The 20,785-nt window shown below is 51.1% G+C and overlaps 1 protein-coding gene and 1 long non-coding RNA gene across 3 annotated transcripts in view; one reads left to right on the top strand and one right to left on the bottom strand.

The window, feature by feature from the left end:
- Positions 1 to 502: 502 nt before the first annotated feature.
- Positions 503 to 20,201, bottom strand: SUSD3 (sushi domain containing 3). Its single transcript, XM_043927430.1, has 5 exons — positions 19,731 to 20,201; positions 7,196 to 7,384; positions 5,506 to 5,653; positions 4,702 to 4,854; positions 503 to 1,157 (listed from the first exon to the last, which is right to left on the bottom strand). The coding sequence occupies exons 1-5, from the start codon at positions 20,059 to 20,061 to the stop codon at positions 965 to 967; spliced, it is 1,014 nt and encodes a 337-aa protein (XP_043783365.1). The 5' UTR covers positions 20,062 to 20,201; the 3' UTR covers positions 503 to 964.
- The window catches only part of LOC122709996, a 31,390-nt gene continuing 29,633 nt past the window's right edge, over positions 19,029 to 20,785 (top strand). For both annotated transcript variants that reach the window (XR_006345795.1, XR_006345794.1), the window contains exon 1: positions 19,029 to 19,383. This is a non-coding gene — a long non-coding RNA (uncharacterized LOC122709996). The remainder of the gene's footprint in view (positions 19,384 to 20,785) is intronic.

A 20,785-nucleotide genomic window follows, 5' to 3' on the forward strand; every position in this document is an offset into this window, starting at 1 on the left:
CTTACATCCTCAGCGTGACTGCAGGGCCTCCAGGAAGCAGGAAAGTTCAGAGAGCAAACACCAGTGAGGTTCCTCAATGGCCAGAGAGATCACACCCCAAATCTCAGAAGGCTGGAAGTCGGATTTCAACTGGTTCAGGAGAGAAGTGGAGTCCAAGTACCTCCCCTCATTGAATGAAACACAAAAGTAGTGACCGAGGGTGATTTCGGAGGCCCTGAAAGGTAAGGTTTGCACTTGGGACTTTCACTGTGGAAACCAGCTGCTGTGATGTGAGGAGGCCTGGCCACTCGAGGTGGTCACCACTTCGTGGGTCTCTGGGGACACCTGGCAGCAATCCAGCTGACCACAAGCACATGGGAGGAGCTGCTGTGAGCACTGGCCAGCAGAGCCCAGCAGTCCTGGAATCCCAAGCTGAAATAACAAGAAACTACAGTTTTATGCTGCTACATTTGAGGCTCTGTTACACAGGGATTGAAAACTGAGGCAGTAATTCTTACCTTTATTGTTTTTCAAAGAATTGTTTATTTCATACCCCTTACCACAACTTTACAGATAATGGATGCAGCATCCCAGCTGGGTCTCTGCTTGTAGGTACCAGGCAGCCAGCTGTAACTGTGGAGGAGTCTGCTGTCATCTCCTCCACTCTGCTATGCAAAACTAGATGTGCCTAAATGTCCTCCAGTCTCTTCAAAGGAGCCTCACTAGAGGGAGGCTGCAGCTGGTTTTGTGAACCTCAGTGGTGGTTTCAAGGAGCCCTGTCTATAAAAACAGCTATGGCTGGGCTCCCCTGGGACAGGTCACCCCCTGAGAGGGTCCCCAACTCAATGCTCTGAGGGATCTCTAAGCCTGGAAGCTGATTTCACTGACCAATCTTGAGCTGGACACATGTTGAGATGCAGGTGTCAGCTGGTAGGGTCGTCCTGGCCTTCCCACTGTGGAGGGCAGGCTCTGGCCTCTGCTTTGGTCACCCTGGGACGTAGGCTGCAGGCTGTCTGAGCATCACAGTTGGCCTGGAGGGAGGCAGGATCTGCCCTGGGTTTGCTGTATGCACCATCACCTGGGCGCGGGGTGAGCTGGTGGGGCCACTAGCGGTCCAGAAGTCCTTGTCCACGCCTCGGGCCACGCTGGCCAGCTCTCTGGTACCCTCGCCAAGGTCTCTGCAGGAAGAGGAAGTGTGAGCGTGGGGGAAGAGTGAGGACTCCATTTAACTCCAACTTTGCCCCCATGCTGGGTACCCAGGCCCTGGTCTGCAATGGGTCTGGGGTAGATTGCTGCCCCAAGGTGAGGGCCCCTGTTTTCTCTTGCCTTGCACCCAAGGAGGCCCCTCCATAGGTGCCTCTCACTGAGCCTCAAGTCCCTCCTTCATACAAGAGGGATGACTCAAGGAGCAGCACACCCACCTTCCTGGGGCTTTCTAGAGGAAGGAAGCTTATTCAGAGTGTAAACTATGTGGAAACAGCATGCCTTAGGCAGAGAAGGGACACTGGGGTCCCAGGAACATTCTGGAGGACACCCTCACTCTTGCCAGGCTCTCCTCTGGCACTCTGGGGCCAGATCTCCTACTTTCTATATCTTCAGTTCCCTTGTGGCCTCCTCTAGCCCCCAAGCCACAAACCCACCCAATTTCCAAGCTGAGCAAACCCTGGCCCCCACCTTTGTCCACCTGGCCCTGCTCCCACCCACTTACACTGGTTTCTGCTTCCTGAGGCTGCCTGGCTACTTCTTCCCCTTAAGATGCTCTCTCTCTCCTCTCCAATACAGGCTCTCCCAATCTGTTCACCTCAGGCACCACTTCTTCCAGGAAGCTTTCCCAGATTTCTATTCCCACCCACATCTAGTCCTCAGGAAAGCTCTAAGTAATAGGAATTATGTTATCTGTTGGTTCAATGAATAGGTGAGTGAATAAACTAACTAGCGGAAAGGAAAATCAGCTTAGTAAGCAAGTCCACTGACTTTAGAGCTAGACTTTGGAGCTGACTTCAAACCTAGCTTCATGCTTAGCAGTTGTGTTATTCTGGACAAGTTTCTCAAAATGGGATAAAAAAATAGTTCCTACTCCTACAGTTAGAACAAGTAATGTTTGGAAAAGCTTAGAACAGTGCCTGGCACAATGTGAGTGCGGGGAAGCATTTATGAAAGAAAAGTAAGGTCAAGGGGCAAACCTCACCTTACTAAAGATGATTTCACCACCAATCAGTGGGAGAACCGGGGCATCTAGGCCTTGCCTAGGATGATACATCCTGAAATGCAACAATTCCTTCCCCTATTCCACTGGGGCTCTTCCCAACTGAGACACCAGACAGTATGTCACAGGTCTATAATGGGGAGAGGGTGTCACAGGGCAGGCGGCAATGGAGAGGCTCTGAAACCTGCCAAGGAAATGTGACTATATGAAAAGGATATGCACTACCAATATATCCTGAACATAATCTGAAAATAACTGAAACAAAAAGGAAAGTGCTGGCAGCTGGCTGATGGGTAAGGATCTCTTCTACAATGTACATGGAGCTTCCAGTATTGATGAGAAAAAACATCAGGCAATTCAGCAGAGCAGACCAAAAATGTCTAAAGCCAGCAATGCGACTGGTAAGCAAAAGGAAGGAGAAAATGCTCTTTCTCAATATTAATCAAATAAATGCTGATTAAAACCAGCGATGTAACTCACACTTGCTAGGGAAGTGATGGAAAACAAATCATAAATGTTTGGCAATGGCTAGCTGTAAAAATGGCTCAACTGGTACTGGGTTCCTGGAGAAAGAATATGGTAACAAAAATATTCAGACTTATTTGACCTAAACAATCTGTTCCTAGGATCGTCCCAAAATGCCATCTCAAAAAAGAAAAACGGCTCTAAGTACAGGCATTTGCCTAAACCTGAGCACAGCACTTGAAGTGTTTGGAGTGAAGCTCCAGGGGCCTCGGACCACCATGGCAACACAACGTGTCAGGTCAGGTGGAAAGGGTGCAAGGTGGCATTCCTGCCATGGCCACCACCATGTATGTCTAACGTGTGTCCGAAGTTTAAGGGAAGGAGGTAGGAAGTCAATTCCTAGCAGTCAGCCAGCCCCAGCACTTTGAGCGTGGACGTGGGATCAGACAGGCCCCTGCTACTCCTGCACAGGCCACCACCTCTAGCACCTCAGTTTCCTCATGTGCGTACCAGGGACGAGAGAAGAATTAACAACAACGGCTGGCACTCACTGAAACTGTACTCCGGGCCCAGTCAAGCCCATTGACCTGTATCACCTCAACAGGGCCAAGAAGTGAGGCCCACCATAATCCTCACTGTACAAGGCTGGAAAACAAGGCATGAGTGGTTGTCACACAGAGAGGTGTCAGGCTCAAGCAACGGGCTCCCTGGGAGGTTCCTGGGGGGATGGACTGAGGAAATGAGCAGAAACTGACCTTGCAATGCCAGGGAGGGGCAGAGAAAGCACTCAATGGGCCAGAACATCCTGTGCGAGAGGAGGTGCTGTAGCTACTGAAGCCAGCAAGCCTAGGGCCCCCGCTCCGCAATAAGGGAAGCCATCACAAAGAGAAGCCTGCATACTGCAACAAAGAGTAGCCCCCACTTGCTACAACTAGAGAAAGCTCCCGAGCAGCAACGAAGACCCAGCACAGCCATAAATAAAAAATTTTTTTTAAAGTTTGAGAAAAGAATACCTATGAGTTCAGAGTGATACAAAAACAACAAAACAAAATGAAAAGGAAAGGAAGGGTAAGACAAAATCCATCTTCATTCCTCAGAGAGGGAGTAACAGAATCACAATGGAATTAAAATCATTATTCCGTAACCGCCAGGGCCAAAACTGATTCTGGCTGGATCATCCCTGGATGCTAAGGCTACAGGCCAGGGGTCATGGGGGCAGCAGAGTGACCCTTAGCAGAATCCTGTCTTTGTCACTTGACAACGGGCTCATCTCAGCCAAGAGGGCCCAGACCTCATGCCTGCAGGGCAATAGCCCAGCCTACATCCATGATACACACCAACACCACTCACGGGGCACCTGCACCAGAAATGCTGCTCAAGTGAGTCATGCAGGAACGCCAAGCCAGTCCAGAATACAGAGTCTGTAGGAGACCACTGGCCTTGAGTGTGCCAAGGGAATCACCACCAAAGACAAACATCCTGTCCGATTTAAGGAGCCCAGACACCGGGAAGCCCTGGGACAGAGGGTGCTCACTCAAAGCTGGTAAAAACACTGGGAGATGTTCTATCTGCAGTCCACATTCCGCCAAGATTAGACTCCTTGAGTCAAAAAAAAGTATGTAAAAAATGTCCTTGAACTGGTTCATAAAAAGTGTGCGTGTGTTTTGAAAGCGAAACAAGGAGAGACAGAAACGGAGAGACAGAGGGGCAGGGAGAGAGACGGGAAGACGGAGCAAACTGACAGGGCCCTGTGGGTCCTGGTGAAGGGTAATACTCATTTCTGGAAGCTTCCTTCTCTGGACACGGGGTGACAAGATAAAGACATGGAGTGGAGGGCAGCTCCAGGTACTAGGGTACACGGTCAGGCACAGGTTGCAGCTAAGGACCATCAGCTCGTCTGACAGATGGGAGTCGAGGCCTTGGTGGGCCTGGACTCACAGCATGTGCGGACTGTGAGTGCCCTTGGCGTCCAGGTTCTCTGGCCAAGCCAGGCACCTCCCACCCCGCCCTTATCACTGCCCTGCCGCCCTCCTTGCCCTGCCCATGCCCACGTGGTGAAGCTGCGATTGTCATGCACTTGGACAGGCTGGATCCTGGACCCTCCACTGATGCTGCTGTCGCTGCTGATGCCCTTAAGGCCGAGGTAGGGAGCCTGCACCGTCTCCAAATCCTCGCCTCTCAGCTGGAGCCACAGTTGGTTTGCCCTGGGGAGAGATGGGGGGAGAGACATTCAGGTGCAAGCGTGTCCTGCAAGCCTCTGCAAGGCCAAGAGTGAGAATTTTAGGTCTGGACACTTCTGCTGCTGTAGGGAGAAGGCAGTCATGGGTGATGAGTAAGTGCCAGAAAAACCACTTACAAAGACAGGTGGTGGAAAGATCTTGCAATGAATCAAGCCAATGATGACACAGCACTGTGAATATAACCAACACCCCTGAACTGTGCACTGAAAGATGCTGCTCATGGTAACTCTTATTATGTTGTAAATATTTTACCACAGTTAAAAAAAAAATACCCCACAAAACCCACCTCCACACACACACACACACACACACAAAAACAGGGTAAATTTCTGTGAAGAAAAGTAGAGGTGAGTCAGACTCCACCTGCAGGCCCATCGTGCGGTCAGCCGTGCACGTCCACACACAGCAGAGCATACACTGGGGGTGTGCACAGTCAGCAGAATGAGAAAGGCCCCTGTGTCCCTGTCACCTGTCTTACAAAAGACCAAACAAGTAAGCCACGGCCTAGATGCTCTGTGAACAGCAAGAGGCCACGATCGCAGCAGCCCCGTTCCCTGACACCCCAGGGGTCCCGAAGTGTCCAGCAGGTGTCCCGCAGCAGTCAGGTCACTGTACCTGTCGGATCGCCGCTGCTCACCCCTCTTCACACACTTGACGAAGCAGCAGGTGAGGAAGGCCATGGACATGAGCATGATGATGGCGCAGCTGATGACTGAGGAGATCACGGCCACCTTGAAGCCAAAGGTTTCGTAGGGGGGCACAGCTGTGAGGGAGACAAGACCAGCTCTTGGGCCCAGCCTGCCCTCGGGGAGCCCCGTTCCATGGGGAAGCCAGGGAGCTACTGACAGATGAGGTGAAGGTCTGTGAAAACTGTTGTAGGGGTAGGGCTACCAGGTAAGACTGCCCCCAAGAAGCGGGTATTTAAGCAGGGTTCTGGTGAGTGTGCAGGAGTTTTGGGTGGCATACTGGGGGAAGCTCTAACAGGGAGTTCAGTGATGGTCTCTTTGGCTCCATCCCCTGTAGACTGGACTCCTGAGACCAGAGAACAGTAGACAACACATGGTCTATTTTCACAATGCCGCAAGCTGGCAAAACCCTTTGGGGGCCTATGTGCCTTCTTAGGTCACTTTCTAGGAAGGTGTGGAAAAAAGGAAAACACCAGTGTTTGGGGTCAAAGGGCCTTTGGCACATTATCAGCTATGTGCCAAGTACTAGTTCTATCAGGTTCTAAAGGATGTTCTTGAAATTGAGGCCCAGAATCCTAATTTGAACAACACTGCATATTTTCCTATGTAGTAGATATGGATCACACTTTCCATTTCCTAGTCCCTCTGCCCTAACTGGACACTGGCCATCCTGACTGAATACTACAGTTTCCCTTCACATGACCACATCCTGGCCAGTGGTGAACAGTGGGGCAGGGGTGTGGGACAACTTCTAAGAGCCTTTCTTGCCCTGCAACTAATCCTGTAACAACTCCATGGATCATGCAGTTGAGGTCATGCCCAACAGAGCCACAATATGGAAAGAGCCTGGGTCCCCAGCAGGGGGCACTATACAGGCCTAGGACTGCCCATCCTGAGGGCCAGAGGCAAGAAAAACCTCTCATAATCCCCCATTACTTTGGTAACCCTCATTATCTTGGGTTTTCTATCTCTTGTTGGAGTCTAATCCTAAGAGACACTCTCCTTCTCAGAAATTCAACCACCACATGAGTATTTTAAAGGCTCTGAGAAGTCCTGCAGCCTGTTAACCCAGTCTTTTCCGAATTATATTGACTACAGAGCCCTTTTCAATGCACAATACACATTAACACAACATACGTAGCCTCACTTTGGAAAATACTGTGCTAAGTATTATTCTTCAACACCCTGTAGAGGAAATATAGAAAACCATCTCCTCCTCCAGACTGAGCCCCACAGCCAGGCAATCCCATTCCCCAGTCCTAGAATTCTTGGCACATGGAATATCCTATTAAGCTTTGCTGCATCTGTGCATGAAATAACACATGAATGAAATGCAGTTTTCTGCTTAACAGGTAAAGTGCTACCTCAGACACATGAGTCACCTCTTGGAGATGACAGGCCAAGTCAGTGGCAGTGCTAGAATCTGAAGCAACTACTAGAACTTGAGTCTATACTGCAGAGATGGAGCCCCAAGGGATCACCAGCCCTGGGAACAGGACCTTATACAGACACCCATGGAACCTTCTCTGTGGACACCCATGCCATCCATGTGACAAAATCAGCACTCCCCCCAGGGGGCACTGCTGAGCTGGGGGCAGCTCAGGCAGAATGGGCCTCACTCTTGCACATGGGGGTCCCTGAAGACCACTCAGCGATGTTTCCCTTCCAGGCACAGGTGAGGAGGCCAGACCCCACCATCTGGTGGCCCGAGGGGCAGTGGAACACGATGACAGTCCCCACAGAAGTGCCGTCCCCACGAAGTACTTGGAAGGTGCCCTGCAGGGGCTGCTGCACTTGCACACACATGCCTAGGAGAGAAGAGAGGGGAGACAACGTGAGGACCCCACCCTTGGGGGCAGGGGCTTGGCAGGAGACCTCACCTGACCCAACGACCATATGTGCTCTGGAGAAGGTCAGTCACCCAGACAAGCAACAGTGGCATCCATGTGGTCAAAGTGTAATCCCTACATTAAGTGAAATCTAGAGGTGCTGAAGACCATTGTGTTGATAAAAGAAACACACATCTAAAGACAATAAAAGCAAAAGGACAACTATTATCCAAGTGCAGCTTAAAACGCAGAATCAAGGGGGGAAAAAGGAAGGAAAGAGATTGACAGATGTGATTTCATGAAGAGTAAACAACACAAACTTTTGTTATTCCCTAATAACTGAAAACTCCTTCATGGATCACAACCTTGTCATGGAGAAGGGGCCTGCATAACTCAATGAAGCTATGAGCCAGGCCGTGCAGGGCTATCTAAGACAGACAGGTCTTAGTGAAGAGTTCTGACAAAAGTGGTTCACTGGAGGAGGAAATGGCAAACCACTCCAGTATTTTTGCCACAAGAACCCCAAGAACAGTATGAAAAGGCAAAAAGGTATGACACCGGAAGATGAGCCCCCAAGGTTAGAAGGCGTCCAATATGCTACTGGGGAAGAGCATAGGGCAATTACTGAAAACTCCAGAAAGAATGAAGAGGCTGGACCAAAGCAGAAATGATGCTCAGCTGTGGATGTGTCTGGTAGTGAAAGTAAAGTCCAAAGCTGGAAAGAACAATATTGCACAGCTGAGCACTGAAGAATTGATTTTTCTGAACTGTGGTGCTGGAGAAGACTCTTGAGAGTCCCTTGGACTGTAAGGAGATCAAACCAGTCAGTCTTAAAGGAAATCAACCCTGAATATTCATCGGAAGGACTGATGCTGAAGCTCCAATACTTTGGCCACCTGATGCAAAGAGTCAACTCATTGGCAAAGACTCTGATGCTGGGAAATATTGAAGGCAAAAGGAAAAGGAGGTGGCAGAGGATCAGATGGTTAGATACCATCACTGATTCAATCAACATGAATTTGAGCAAACTCTGGGAAAAGGACAGGGGAACCTAATGTGCTGCAGTCCATGGGGTCACAAATCATTGGACATGACTTAGCAGCTGAACAACAACAACTGAAAAGCAAATTCAGACGAAAAAATTAGGAAAAGATATTTAGAAAACACAGGACAAAAGTTCAACACCCGTAATTTATAAAGAGATCTTAACGCATCAGCAAAAGCTGAACATCCAAGTAAAACAGAATGAACCGATGTGTGAACAAGCTACTCATAAGAAACAAGTAGCCAACAGATACGAGAAAACGCTTGCCTTCGTAGTAACTGTTAGTGCTAAGTCACTTCAGTTGTGTCCGACTCTTTGTGACCCTATGGACTGTAGTCTGCTAGGCTTCTTTATCCATGGGATCCTCCAGGCAAAAGTACTGGAGTGGGTTGCCATGCCCTTCTCCAGGGGAGCTTCCTGACCCAGGGATAGGACCCAAGTCCCTTGTATCTCCTGTACTGGCGGGTTCTTTACCACTAGCACCACCTGGGAAGCCTCATAGTAACAGAAGAAACACTAATTCAAATGAGAGCTAATCTTTCACTCCTCCACTTGCAAAACGTAAAAACAAACAAACAAACAAAAAAAAAACCCACATGTGAATTTAGCAAGGGCCTGGGAACAACTCCTCTTTGACTTGCCGATGGGGGTGCAGACCCAAACCTTTCTGGACAGAGTTTGGTAAAGTGTATTCAGAGCTTTATGCCGGTATATAAATCTGAGAATTTAGCCAACGTAAGTACTTACGATCCGCTGCCAGGATTTCTATAACAAGGTATTTGTCTACACCCACATCTCCAGCTGTGGGCATCAGTGCCGTTAATCAGAGTACATCTGACATGAATGCCAGCAATGATGGCATTACAAAGTGTTACAACGATGTCCTTATATAAGGACATATACAGAATTTACTGTGTGCTGGATGCTGTTCTAAATGCTTTACATGTATTAACTCATCAATCCACAAAATACCTCCCCATTTGGCAGGGGAGCAAACTGAGGCACAGAGTGGTTTAACCGTTTCCTGAAGTAACACAGCTCCTATGCTGCAGGGCAGAGATTCTGAACCACAGAAGGAGGCTCTGGGCCTACCCTCTTGATATACACGTGTGATAGATACATCATGTGTTCTTCGTGTCTGGCTTCCCTTGTTTAGCATGAAAGAGGGGTCGTGCTGTGTGTGTTGGCAGCTGTCCATATTTATGGTGGAGCAGAGCCCCACTGTACAGATGCCCCGTATGCTTCCCTGTTCCTGCTGACAGATGGATGTGTGCGTTGTTTCTGGCCTTCAAGAATATGGAATGAAGTGGCTACCGATGTTCTGGAGCATGCCTCCTCGTGCCCGAGTGCAAGAGGCTCTTCCTTCTGCTTTTCTGGAACTTTCTGATGGTACTACTGGTGTATAAAGTGCTTAGCCTCAAAAGGGACAAAAGGGAGACTGGTTGAGCAGGCTGTCCGGCCCGTGTCTGTGGCCACAATGACCAGAGGCAGCATCTGTGTTCAACTCCCTTGCTAGGTGGGAGCAAGGGTGGGGACTGGGACAGGGGCTAGCGCTGCCCAGAATGAGGACCCTGTTATTCCACATCAACCTAAAACAACGCTGCGCCTGACCTCCATGGGATGCCTCCAGCCAGGACCGTGCCCTGGGCAGCAGGCATAGATGTCCTAAGGCCCACTCAGCCCGCCACACCCAGCCAAGCTCCTGCCCTGGCCAGCCTGCTCATCACTTGGTTCCCCTAGTCTAACTCTGATGTTAGCCACCAGCTCCTCTCTTCTTTACCTGCTCTAGCCCTCACATTTAGAACCTCCCTGGACTTCCTTTTCTCAGTCCACAACCAATTCACCAGCAAACTCTGTGAGCTCTGTTTTCAAAACACACACCCAGGACATATGTAGTAGGCTGGAGAGTCCTCCAAAATCCACACCCACCTGGAAGCAGCCCCACAGGGGGTCCACCGAGGAACGCATGGGACACGGGGTCATATAGGTTGTGGGGACAGACCATGCCTGCGACTGCCCAAAGGGCCATGGCAGTCACTAAGGAGGGTCACACACATGCACTCACGTACCTCGTGACAGACCTCCATGTCTGCGCACAACCAGCCCTGTCCAGAGGGGAAATCGAGGCTCAAGAAGGTCAGGCCGCCCCCTGCATGAACCTGCTGGCCCTGCCCCACTTAGGGTGAGGGTGTTAACAGGGCAGTGAGAGAGCTAGGCTTCAGCCTCAGTCTTGCATTCTGCCCTCAAGGAGACCAAGGCTGCCCAAGACCCTTGGTGTGGGGCAGCGACAGTCAGAGACATCATTTGGGTGAGGTTGGCCAAGCTGCATGTAGTCCACCCCTTTGCCCCACCCTACCAAGAACCCAGCGGGTGCCTCATCAGGCTAAAAGGCTGGAGGGAGGAGTCTGTGCCTGGGCGTCCTTGTGGCTTGTGTACCTAGCAGGGAGTGGGGACTGACCATTGGAAGAGCATAAGCAACACTGGGCACCTAATGGACGGTTCACTACATTTCGGCCATATGAGAAGACCACCCATCTTCACCTCACAGATGGGGAAACTGAAGCACAGCAAGGCTGGGTGACATGCTGAGGGTGATGGGGTGTAAGTGTGCTAGGCCATGGTTGTCATGTAAACCACACGTCTGGGAGGATTTGGGCTTCCCTGCCTGAGATATCCACTGTTGGTGTCACATTAACAATAGCAATGCAGGTCTGATAGAAACATCTGGTCAAGAAGGACCCCAATTCTTGCCCTCATGTGGCACTCAACTGTCTGCAGAGGACATTATATCATTTTAACATGAGCCACCAAGCTTGGAGAGGTGGCTGACCTGCCCAACACCCACAGATAGAGAGGGAACCCACAGACAGGATTGACACACAGCTTAAGATTCCTAATCAATAGCAGAACAAAGGAGTGTGGGTTGCAACTTAGATGTAACAGAGCATCTTTCTTATATAAACAGCACTTACACAAAAGTCACAACAGAAAAAATGGTTATGTTAGGAAAAAAAAATGGAAATGGTCCCAAGCTAGTGAGCAGAGCAATTAATTAAGAAAATTAAACAGCATCCACATTAGGAAGGAAGAAGCAAAGCTTCTCTATTAGATGGCATGATCCTATATCTAGAAAATCCCTGGGAAACTGCTAAAAAAATTCTACAGGAACTAATAAATGAGTCCATCAAGATTATGGTATACAAGATCAACACACAAAAATCCATTGTATTTCAGTACAGTGGCAATGAGGGCAAACTAAAAATGCAATTAAGAAAACAATTCCATTTACAAGAGCATCAAAAAGAATAAACTACTTAGGAACAAAATTTAACAAAAGAAGGGTAAAACTGAAACTAAAAATTACAAAGCATGTTTAGAGAAATTTAAGAAGATCTAAAAAAATAGAAATACATGACATACTAGGGGGTCAGAAGACTTAGTATGGTTTAAGATGGCAATGCTCCTCTGCTCACTTAACAGTTAACCCTTATTCAGCATAACCCAGATTCAGCATAACCCTCATCAGAGTCCTGGCTGCTGCTTTCACAGAAACTGACAGACTGATCCTACAAATCATAAGGAAAGGCAAAAAGACCTAGAATAGCACACACAGAACAATCTTGAAAAAGGAGAACAAAGTTGGAGGATTCAAACTTCCTTAGTTCAAATTTTATCACAAAGCTATGGTGATGAAAACAGAGGACACCGCTATACAGACAGACATGCAGGCCAATGCAAGAATTTAAACTCAAGGCATAAACTATTTACAGTCAGCTGATTTTCAACATGGATGCCAAGACAGTTAAACAGGAGGAGAATAGTTTTTCAATGATTTGGTGCCATGAAAACAAGACTTACACGCAAAAGGAGAAAGTTGGACCTCTCCTTATATCATATAAAAAAATTAGCTTAAAATGAGTCAAAGATCTCAATATAACAGATAAAAACCATAAAAACTCTTAGAAGAAAACATAAGGGTAAATCTTCCTGACCTTCCAATGGCAATGGTTTCTCAATGATTACCAAAAGACAAACAACAAAACAAATGGATAAATTGGACTTCACTAAAACGAAAAAATTTGTGCTTTATAGGATACTATCAAGAAAGTGAAAAAACAACCCTCAGAGTGGGAGAAAATATTTACAAAAGCATCTGTCTGAAAAGGGATTGCATTTAGAGTGTATAAATTATTATACTGAATTATAAAAAGACAACCTAATTTATAAATGGGCAAAAGATATGAACAGACATTTCTCTATAAAGATATACCAGGGGCCACCAACAAGCACATGAAAAGATACTCAACATCACTAGCTTCAAGGAAATGCAAACCAAACCCACAGGGAGGTACTTTTTCATGTCTACCATGAAAAAGACACATGAAAAAAATGATAACAGGTGTACCAAGAATGTAAACAAACTGGAGCCCTCACACACTGCAGCCGGGAATGTCAATGGGGCAGCCACTTCGCAGCTTCTCTAACAGTTTTCAGAGCACTTCCAAATGATGCGGTCATGCCCCTCCCAACAATATACCCAAGGGAAAGGAAAACACATCTATAGAAAAACTTGAACACCAATGTTCATTAGCAGCATTATTCATAATAGCCAAAAAGTAAAACCCACCTAAATGTTCATCAACTGCTAAATGGTGAGCTAAAATATGGCTCACCCTTACAATGGAATATTATCTGAAGAACTGATGTGCTACAATGTGGATGAACCTTCAAAACTAGCCAGTCACAAAAAAAACACATTTTGTATAATTCCATTCATATGAAATGTCTACAACAGGCAAATCTATAGAGACAGAAAGCAGATCAGTGGTTGTCTGGGGTAAGGGAGAGGGGGAATTGGGAGGTGAACTCTAAGTTACGTAGGGCTTCCTTTTGGGATGATGAAAATGTCCTAAAATTGACTGTGGTGATAGTTGTACGTATCTGAATGGACTAAAAGCTATCGAGTTGTACACTTTAAATGTAAAATTTAAATCTGTGAGTTGTATGGCACATGAATAATACCTCAATAAAGCCTGTTAGAAAAATTCAGGGGAAATATTTATCTCAATTAAAGAGGTGTGAATTTGAAACCTAAGTTATTACTTTTGGCTTGGTCTAGTTCAAAAAAACCAGCCCACCAGGTTAGTGAGGTTGTGGGAAAAGGGGAGGGGCAGAGGGCACCTTAGGAAGACCTAAGCAGCAGTTCTCCCCTGCAGCAGGGGACAGGCAGGAAGGGGTAAGGAGCCTGAGCTGGGAGTCCCAGGGAGGCAGGGCAAGGAGGACACAGCACCAACTTTGAGCCCCCGGTCAGACATTTCCGGATTACCCTCACTGGCCTTGGGTCACCCAGTACTCAATACTCAGTACAGAGTACTGAGTACTCAGTACTGTACACAGTAGTACGGTAGTACTCTTGATTCCAGAGTATAGGCCCTTAATTAATCATCATACTGTGTTTCCACAGGTGCCAAAGTAGAAATGAATGAACGAATGCATGTATAAATGAGTGAACAGACAACCTAATAGCTGAAAGCTGTGATCAGCACTTCTCCAGGAGAAATCTCTTTTCTTTTTCAGGATCTGTGTACTTGGACCTGTGTTGTCCTTCCAGCCAGGGAAGTGGACTGGAGTTTTGGAACTGGGCAGACACAGCAGGGCAGCCACAGGCCAGCCACATGGCCCCTTCCCCAGGGTCACCGGAAAGCAACACTTCCCAGTCCCCCATTTAGAAATGCCACTTCTCCATTCTTCTGTGGCTAAGCACCTTCTTTCTCCCCAGCCCCATGAGGCCCTCGGAGAAGGGAGGGCCCTTTGGAAGGGATCAGCAGGGGTGGGAGCTTCGTGGGCACTTGTATTCCCAGCACCTGGCAAATAAAAGGAGGAAGGGATAAACCTGTGTTTATCCTTTAAAGATGCAACTAGAACTTTATCAAAAAAATAAGATGCTGTGAGGGAGGGACAAAAAGATGGCAAGAGATGAGATGAAGCAGGTCTGGTGAAAAGTTAAGGGTAGGATAGAGCTGGGGGATGTGTGGATATAAATTCTTCCCTCTGTGGTATGTTTAAAAAAAAATTTTAATGTGGGGAGAAAGCCTTAGGCATCACTGTTGAATTTATCTGACTGCCTCATATGCCCCAGGGGGTGGCTGCCCATCTCCCTACCCAGAGCCCAGTCCACATCCTGCACTACCAGCTTAGCTGGCCCTGGCATGGGGAGTCACAGACAGAAGAAGAAGTTTCAGAAATGGAGGCAGCAGGCTGGTTCTACAGACACACACATCTGGGTATAAACCACACTGAACCTGTGGGGTGACCAGGTTACCAATTCGGTCCTCAACTCACCCGTAAATGCGGCAGCGGGCAAGACTGGGCGGGGGCTGACTGAGATGACATGCAGCCCCAACCCAGCAAGGAAACCACCCCTGTCGTGGGGAAAGGGCCCGGCTGTCAACAGCCACATCCTGTACATCTGCTGGGTTCCGCTATGGTGACATGCAATCCCGAGGCAGGCACGGCCGCTGTTTCATCACCCAAGGGGCTCACATAGCTTCAATGACAGAAATAAGCCCTCCCCACAAGAGGCCCAGAGCCTGTCCTGGCTCCTGGAATCTCACCAAGGTGGGAGGGAGAGGGGCGATGCCAGAGAAAGGGAACAGGCCTGAGGTGTGGATGCTTCCAGGGTATGCGTCAAACTGAAGACTCAAGGGAAAGGTCCAAGAGAATTCACAGCCCAGGCCCAGTGAAAACGCCACTGCCCATGACCATGCATGTTGCGCGGCTGGGGGCAGGAGGGCCGCCGAGAGACTCAGAATGGGGGCTTTAAAAGGCGTCATGGCCTCTCTACCCAGACCTGTGGCCTCACACTCTGCATTTCTGGCCAGCCAATACAGGTGTCTCACGCCCATCAGAGGCAGGGAGCCCCTGCTTCAAGCCCAAGTGTATGTTCGAACAGGTCCTCTTTTCAAAATGAAAATGAAAGGTCTGAGGAAATAACTCTGAAAAGAAAGAGCAGGGGGAAGATGAGCCTTGCCCAAGGCCCCTCCCTGCAGTGAGTACATCATGGAACCTTCCCCTACCTGGGAGGCAAGGAGCTCAACTCCAGTAATCTGAGAGCCCAATCAAGCAGGGAGGCGAAGGCAGAGAAGCCAAGTGGGCCTGGTCTGCTAGGATCACCCTCTCAGCCCCAGCCCCTCTCCACCAGGTCTGGCCCTGCTCCACCACCTCTAGGCTTAGGTCCTAGACTTGGTCAGATTCAGTTTGCCAACCTGCAAAATAGGATGACCTGCTCTTCAGGGTGATAGGAAGAGTGGGACCACTAGGTAGAGGCCTTAAACCTGTGCCTGGGAGCTCAGGAATGCCCCTGGGAGGAGGTTTAATACCTCACTTCTATCCCCCATCCTAAGTCCACAGTATCCAGACACAAGTCTGGGTCTGCACCTGCTACCCCCAGACTCAGACCCAAGTCTTCCCCGAGACCATGACACTCTGCCAAGACACCTTTATCTGCCATCCCCTTACTCCAACAGGATGTCCTGCATCCCTTCTCTGGGCCTGGAAGGCTGGCAGACACTTTGGGCTGGGCTCATTTTCCAGATGAGGAAACTGAGGTCCACAGACCTGTTGAAGGCCCTAGGTATACACTGGCAGTGCCCCCCACCAGACCTTTCTACCCAACTTGTGACACACAGGCCAGACGGGGCAGGAAGGTGGCACAGGGTCAGGGGACGATGAGGGCTTCAGTCTACCCATCTCCTAAGGATATTCCAAGAAACCACCAGCTGGCTCCAGAGACATTCCAGAGACATCCCCTAACCACTGCAAACCCAGCCTCTTCTCTCATTCCTCACTACACCCTCCACAGCCTGGAGGCCTCCAGACGCTCTAGCTGGGCCCCCAACAGTCCCTCCCTACACATGATGTTTAAGAGGCAAATCCCACTTCCTCCATCCCCTGCTGAAAATCCTCACCGACACCCAGCTGCCCCTGTATATCCTTCCTAGGCCTGGTCTCCACCCCACCCCCAACTCCCAGCTGTCCTTTCCTTCCAGCCCCACTCAGCCCTGGTGCCTGGCCCTGCCCACTTGCGGCCCGACTCACACACTGGATGCTGCATTCCCCCAGCCCTCCTCTGGCTGGACCCCTGCACCCCTCAATCTTTGGTGCATTTTTTTCCTCTGCACCCTTTATAAATTCATCTTTTTTTTCACTATGTACAAATAAATCTCAAAAGAGAGGAAAAACAACAGGAAAAAAAAAAAGGAATGGATTTGATGTAGGCAAGATGCAAAACAAAAGCAAACCTTATAAAGTCACTGGACAGTGGAGAGGCAGATCAGCCCATCAAGTGTGCATCCAACTCCCCCAACTCACTCCCCAGTGCCAGGCAATGCTCTCTCCCACCCTCTAACACACAGCGGGTGTATGGCCTGGCCTGCATACCCTGTCCTTCCAGCCCATGCCTCCCCCAGCCTGCCTGGCCAGTGGGGGTAAGAACAATCCTTGCTTGTTAATCTTTTATCTGGAACCTTGGACCACAGGACCATCCCTCCCATCCTCCTTCCTGGAGCCAAAACAGCCCTCAAACCCTGACCGCATCCGCTGGGAGGTAAATAAGTTAACCTTTCATGTTGGCCATGGCTGCGGACAACAGGGACAATGGGGAGATGGGGGAGGCAGGCTCCTGGACTCGCCCACTGTGGGCCTGGGTCACTGCGGGATTGGAAAGTCACTTCCTTGTTCTGAGTTTCAGCATCCTCAAGTGGAAAGAGGAACCCACAGGAGGGATTTCTCAGACAGAAATCAAAATGGGTGAGGGGTGTGGGTGCACAGGTACTCTCTGGAGAGTCAGTCACTCCCCATTCCCACCCACAAGACCCCAGCAGTGGGGAGAGCCACGTGCAGGAGGCCCACGCCCTGGCTGTGTCCTGAGGCAGGCACAGGGTTCAGAACGACTGCGGTTCTGGTCCCTGGCTACAGTCCAGACCTGGGTCTCCCAGGCAGTCCGCTGACAGCAGGTCAGCTCACATGAGAATGGTACATCCTCCAGAACATGACCAGGTTAATTCCAACCCAGTAAGAGCGCAAGCCCCGTGCCCCCATCCCCTCCACTCTGAATCTCTCAGGAGAGAACACTGAGGCTCCCAGAGAGCCTCTTTCAACCAGCAGCTCTGTCTGTACCCTGGTGGGAGACCAACGCCCACCCACTCCCTCCAGGTTTCGGTCTTTTCGTCAAACCGGCCCAGGCTGGCTGTGGGGCTGGCCTGCAGGGGTGAAGCCAAGAGGACGTCCACAGAGCACGTCCTCATCCTCCCCTGCAGTTCTTCTGCTGCCCCCTCTCAGGGGTATGGGAGGTCATCTCTGGTCACTGAAACCCCGAGGTATTCCTCTTGCAGGGCCGTGTTCCTGGACAATCTCCTCCATTGGGGAGTGCTGGAGCTGCCCTGGGAATAGGGCCAGGGGCCTAAGGGCAGTGGGAGGGGAGCCTCCCAGTGAGCCATTCAACAAAGATTTAAGGCCTTGCTCCGATTCAGCCTCCCCCTGTCTGCTCCTCCCTGGCTGTGCATGGGAGATGAGGACAGAATCCTAGGACTCTGTGTCTGACTGGTTGGATTTGCATACCTCCTCCAGGAAGAGCAGAATAATGTACCCATTTGACAGACTGCAGGAAAAACACGCATCCCATTCCTGTGTTTTAGACAGTGCCAAACTGTCTCTAAAGACCCCCCCATACCCATCTTTTACTGCCCCACAAGGAGAGGTGGGTGCCCATTTCACAGCCTAAGATATTGAGGCTACGGAGCAGAGCAGTCCAGACAACAGTGATACCCTGGGGCACAACCCATGGTGAGGGTGGGTGCACTGGGCCTTCCCTGGCTTCCACAAGCCTGGGCAGGTATACAAGGCCCACCACTTAGCACTTGGAGAAACTGAGGCACACAGTGAGGCCAGACATACCCCAAGGTGGGGGGTGCTCCAACCGCAAATTCCTGGGAAAGATTCACAGGCTGGGATCCCCAGGGTAGCAGGGCTGGGGCCAGGCCAGGCAAGCTAGATAGAGGGCAGGGACTGGACTCTGAGACTCCCTTTCTCCCAGGACAGTTCTCTGAAAACAGTCTTCTGTATGCAGCCAGAGTCTCCCCGCCTCCCCGGCTCTCCTTGGCTGATTGTGGGCAAGTCCCTCAGCCTCACAGTGGACACTCACCTCCCCAGGCAGCGCTGCCCAACTCGCACACGCATTATCCTCTCTTTACACACACTGAAACACTAAATTCGGGACGGGGCATCAGGCTGCCAGAGGGAGTTAAAGAAAAACCCACCCCACCAGGCCAGGGGCAGGTCTCAGGTCTTAGCTTTCACAACGTCAATCCACATGCCTCTGCTCTGAGACTGACTTCCCTGGGCCTGTTTTCCCAGCGGAGACAGAGCCGTCATTGCTCCCAAGGTGGCAGGTGTCACTGTTTTAAGCTTGACTGGCTGCATGCCCAATGGGGTGTGTCCTGTGCCAGGCCGCTCCTCCAGGCCCGGCCTCCACCCGCGCAATTCAGCGCCTGGCCTGGGGCACAGGTGAGCAGAGACGCTCAGGCTTAAGGGGGAGCGGGCAGTGTGCCCTCCAGTGAGCCTCCAGGAACATCTGGGGGTTCGACGTCTGGGTTTATCTGTGTTTCTAAAAGGATTACATTTCAGACGCATTCAAGGCGCAAAGCGCACATTCGAACCCCGGGCTTCGGACGCTTTCCCCACACCGAAGGCGGGCAGAAAGACGAACCTCCTCCAGAACAATCCAGAAATGAAACATTTACGGTAACAGTCAGCCGTCCGGAGACCCCGGAGCCACACCCCAGGCCCCACTGTCGTTCTCCTCCCTCGAGCTCAGTTTCCCCACCTGTAAAGTGGGGCTGAGGAGCTAGCCGGCGAACCGGAGCATCTCCCCGAGGTAAGGCCGGTTTCGGTTTCCCCCAGTCCGTCGCGCAGTCATCCTCCGCATCACCCCGAGGCGGCCCCCACTGGGAAAGGGCGCGCACCTGGGCTGGCGCGCGGCTAAACGCAGCCGCCTGGCTTCTGGGCACTCGCTGCCGGGCTTCAGCTCCGCTGGGGCGCCCGCTGGGCGGCGGAGAGAGCCGGGGGGCGTTAACCGCCGGGTGTGCACCTCCCCGCGGCAGAGTGCAGCCCACCGCCAGCCCCCACCCGCTCCCGCCCGAGGCTGTGCACGCAGCCCCTCACCTTTCCCGTCTGTGTAATGGGCGCAGACCCCCGCCCGAGGCCCGCAGCCTCTGCCCTTACCTGTGCCGTTCCCGGGGGTGGGCATGGCGCTCTCCTTGCGCCCCCCGGGCCTCGCCCTGCGGCGGAGGGTCGCCGCCGCCCCGCGCATCCCCGCGCCCTCCGCGGCGCTTGGCCGGACTCCGCGCAGGGGCCAGCGTGGGCGGGGCGGCCAGGACGCGCCCTCGCAGGGTAGAGGGCGGGGCCGACCCCGCGGGAGCACTCGGCCCCGAGGGGGCGAAAGTCGCTGAGCGGAAAGTCTCGCTCCAGGGCCCTGCGCAGGCGTTGCTCTCGTCCCTGCCCCTCCGACCACCAGGGTCCTCCCCAGACCAGGTGTTCTGGGTGAGTAGCACATGTGAACCTCGTCTGTGTCACTGGGTCAGGCCCTCTGTGGTGAGTGTCGACGTTGTACTTCTTCAGTGAGGACCCCCGGGTCGTGGGGGCAGGATTCATTCCTCCAGGGTCTGGCCCTAGGCTCACACACCCCACTGGGGGGATCTGCCCTCTCGTGACTCCTCCTACCCAGCCCCCTTAGAGGGGGCCCCTGGCTAGGCTCAGAGCTGCGGCCCGCCCCTTCCTCTCTCTAGGACCCCGCCCAGCCCAGGCGCTGCACCCCGCCCAGGCCCAGGAAATGCTGAGGAAGCTCTAAGATTACCGAGTCCACGGCGGGGTCTTCCCAAGGCAGCCGCTGGTGACCAGTCCTGCAGAGCTGGGGGAAGGTGTGTGGAAGATTCTGGGTCTGTCTTGGTCTGCACTGCTAGTTTAATGGTGGATCACTAAGTTTATCCAACATTAGACTACGTAGTGGTGACCAAGATAGACATACAGATCCATCCTTTAGACTAGGAGTGCAGACCAAGGTAAATCCAGGGATCCGCCCTTAAAGTAGGGCTTCCCTGGTGGCTCAGCTAGTAAAAAATCCACCTGCAGTGCAGGAGACCCTGGTTCGATTCCTGGGCCAGAAAGATCCCCTGGAGAAGGGATAAGCTACCTACTGCAGTATTCTTGGGCTTCCCAGGTGGCTCAGTTGGTATAGAATCTGCCTGCAATGTGGAAGACCTAGGTTCGATCCCTGGGTT

This window comes from Cervus elaphus, chromosome 16, assembly GCF_910594005.1.
Source record: "Cervus elaphus chromosome 16, mCerEla1.1, whole genome shotgun sequence".
Classification (NCBI taxonomy): domain Eukaryota; kingdom Metazoa; phylum Chordata; class Mammalia; order Artiodactyla; family Cervidae; genus Cervus; species Cervus elaphus.

Bases quoted from the DNA above. Each gene is read 5' to 3' on its own strand.
- SUSD3 (XM_043927430.1), bottom strand. From the start codon at position 20,061: ATGTGCTACTCACCCAGAACACCTGGTCTGGGGAGGACCCTGGTGGTC. The intron at 7,385-19,730 runs GTAAGGGCAGAG...CTTCTCTCCTAG, and splicing joins CACCCCCGGGAACGGCACAG to GCATGTGTGTGCAAGTGCAG. The intron at 1,158-4,701 runs GTGGGCATGGGC...CTCTTCCTGCAG, and splicing joins GACAATCGCAGCTTCACCAC to AGACCTTGGCGAGGGTACCA.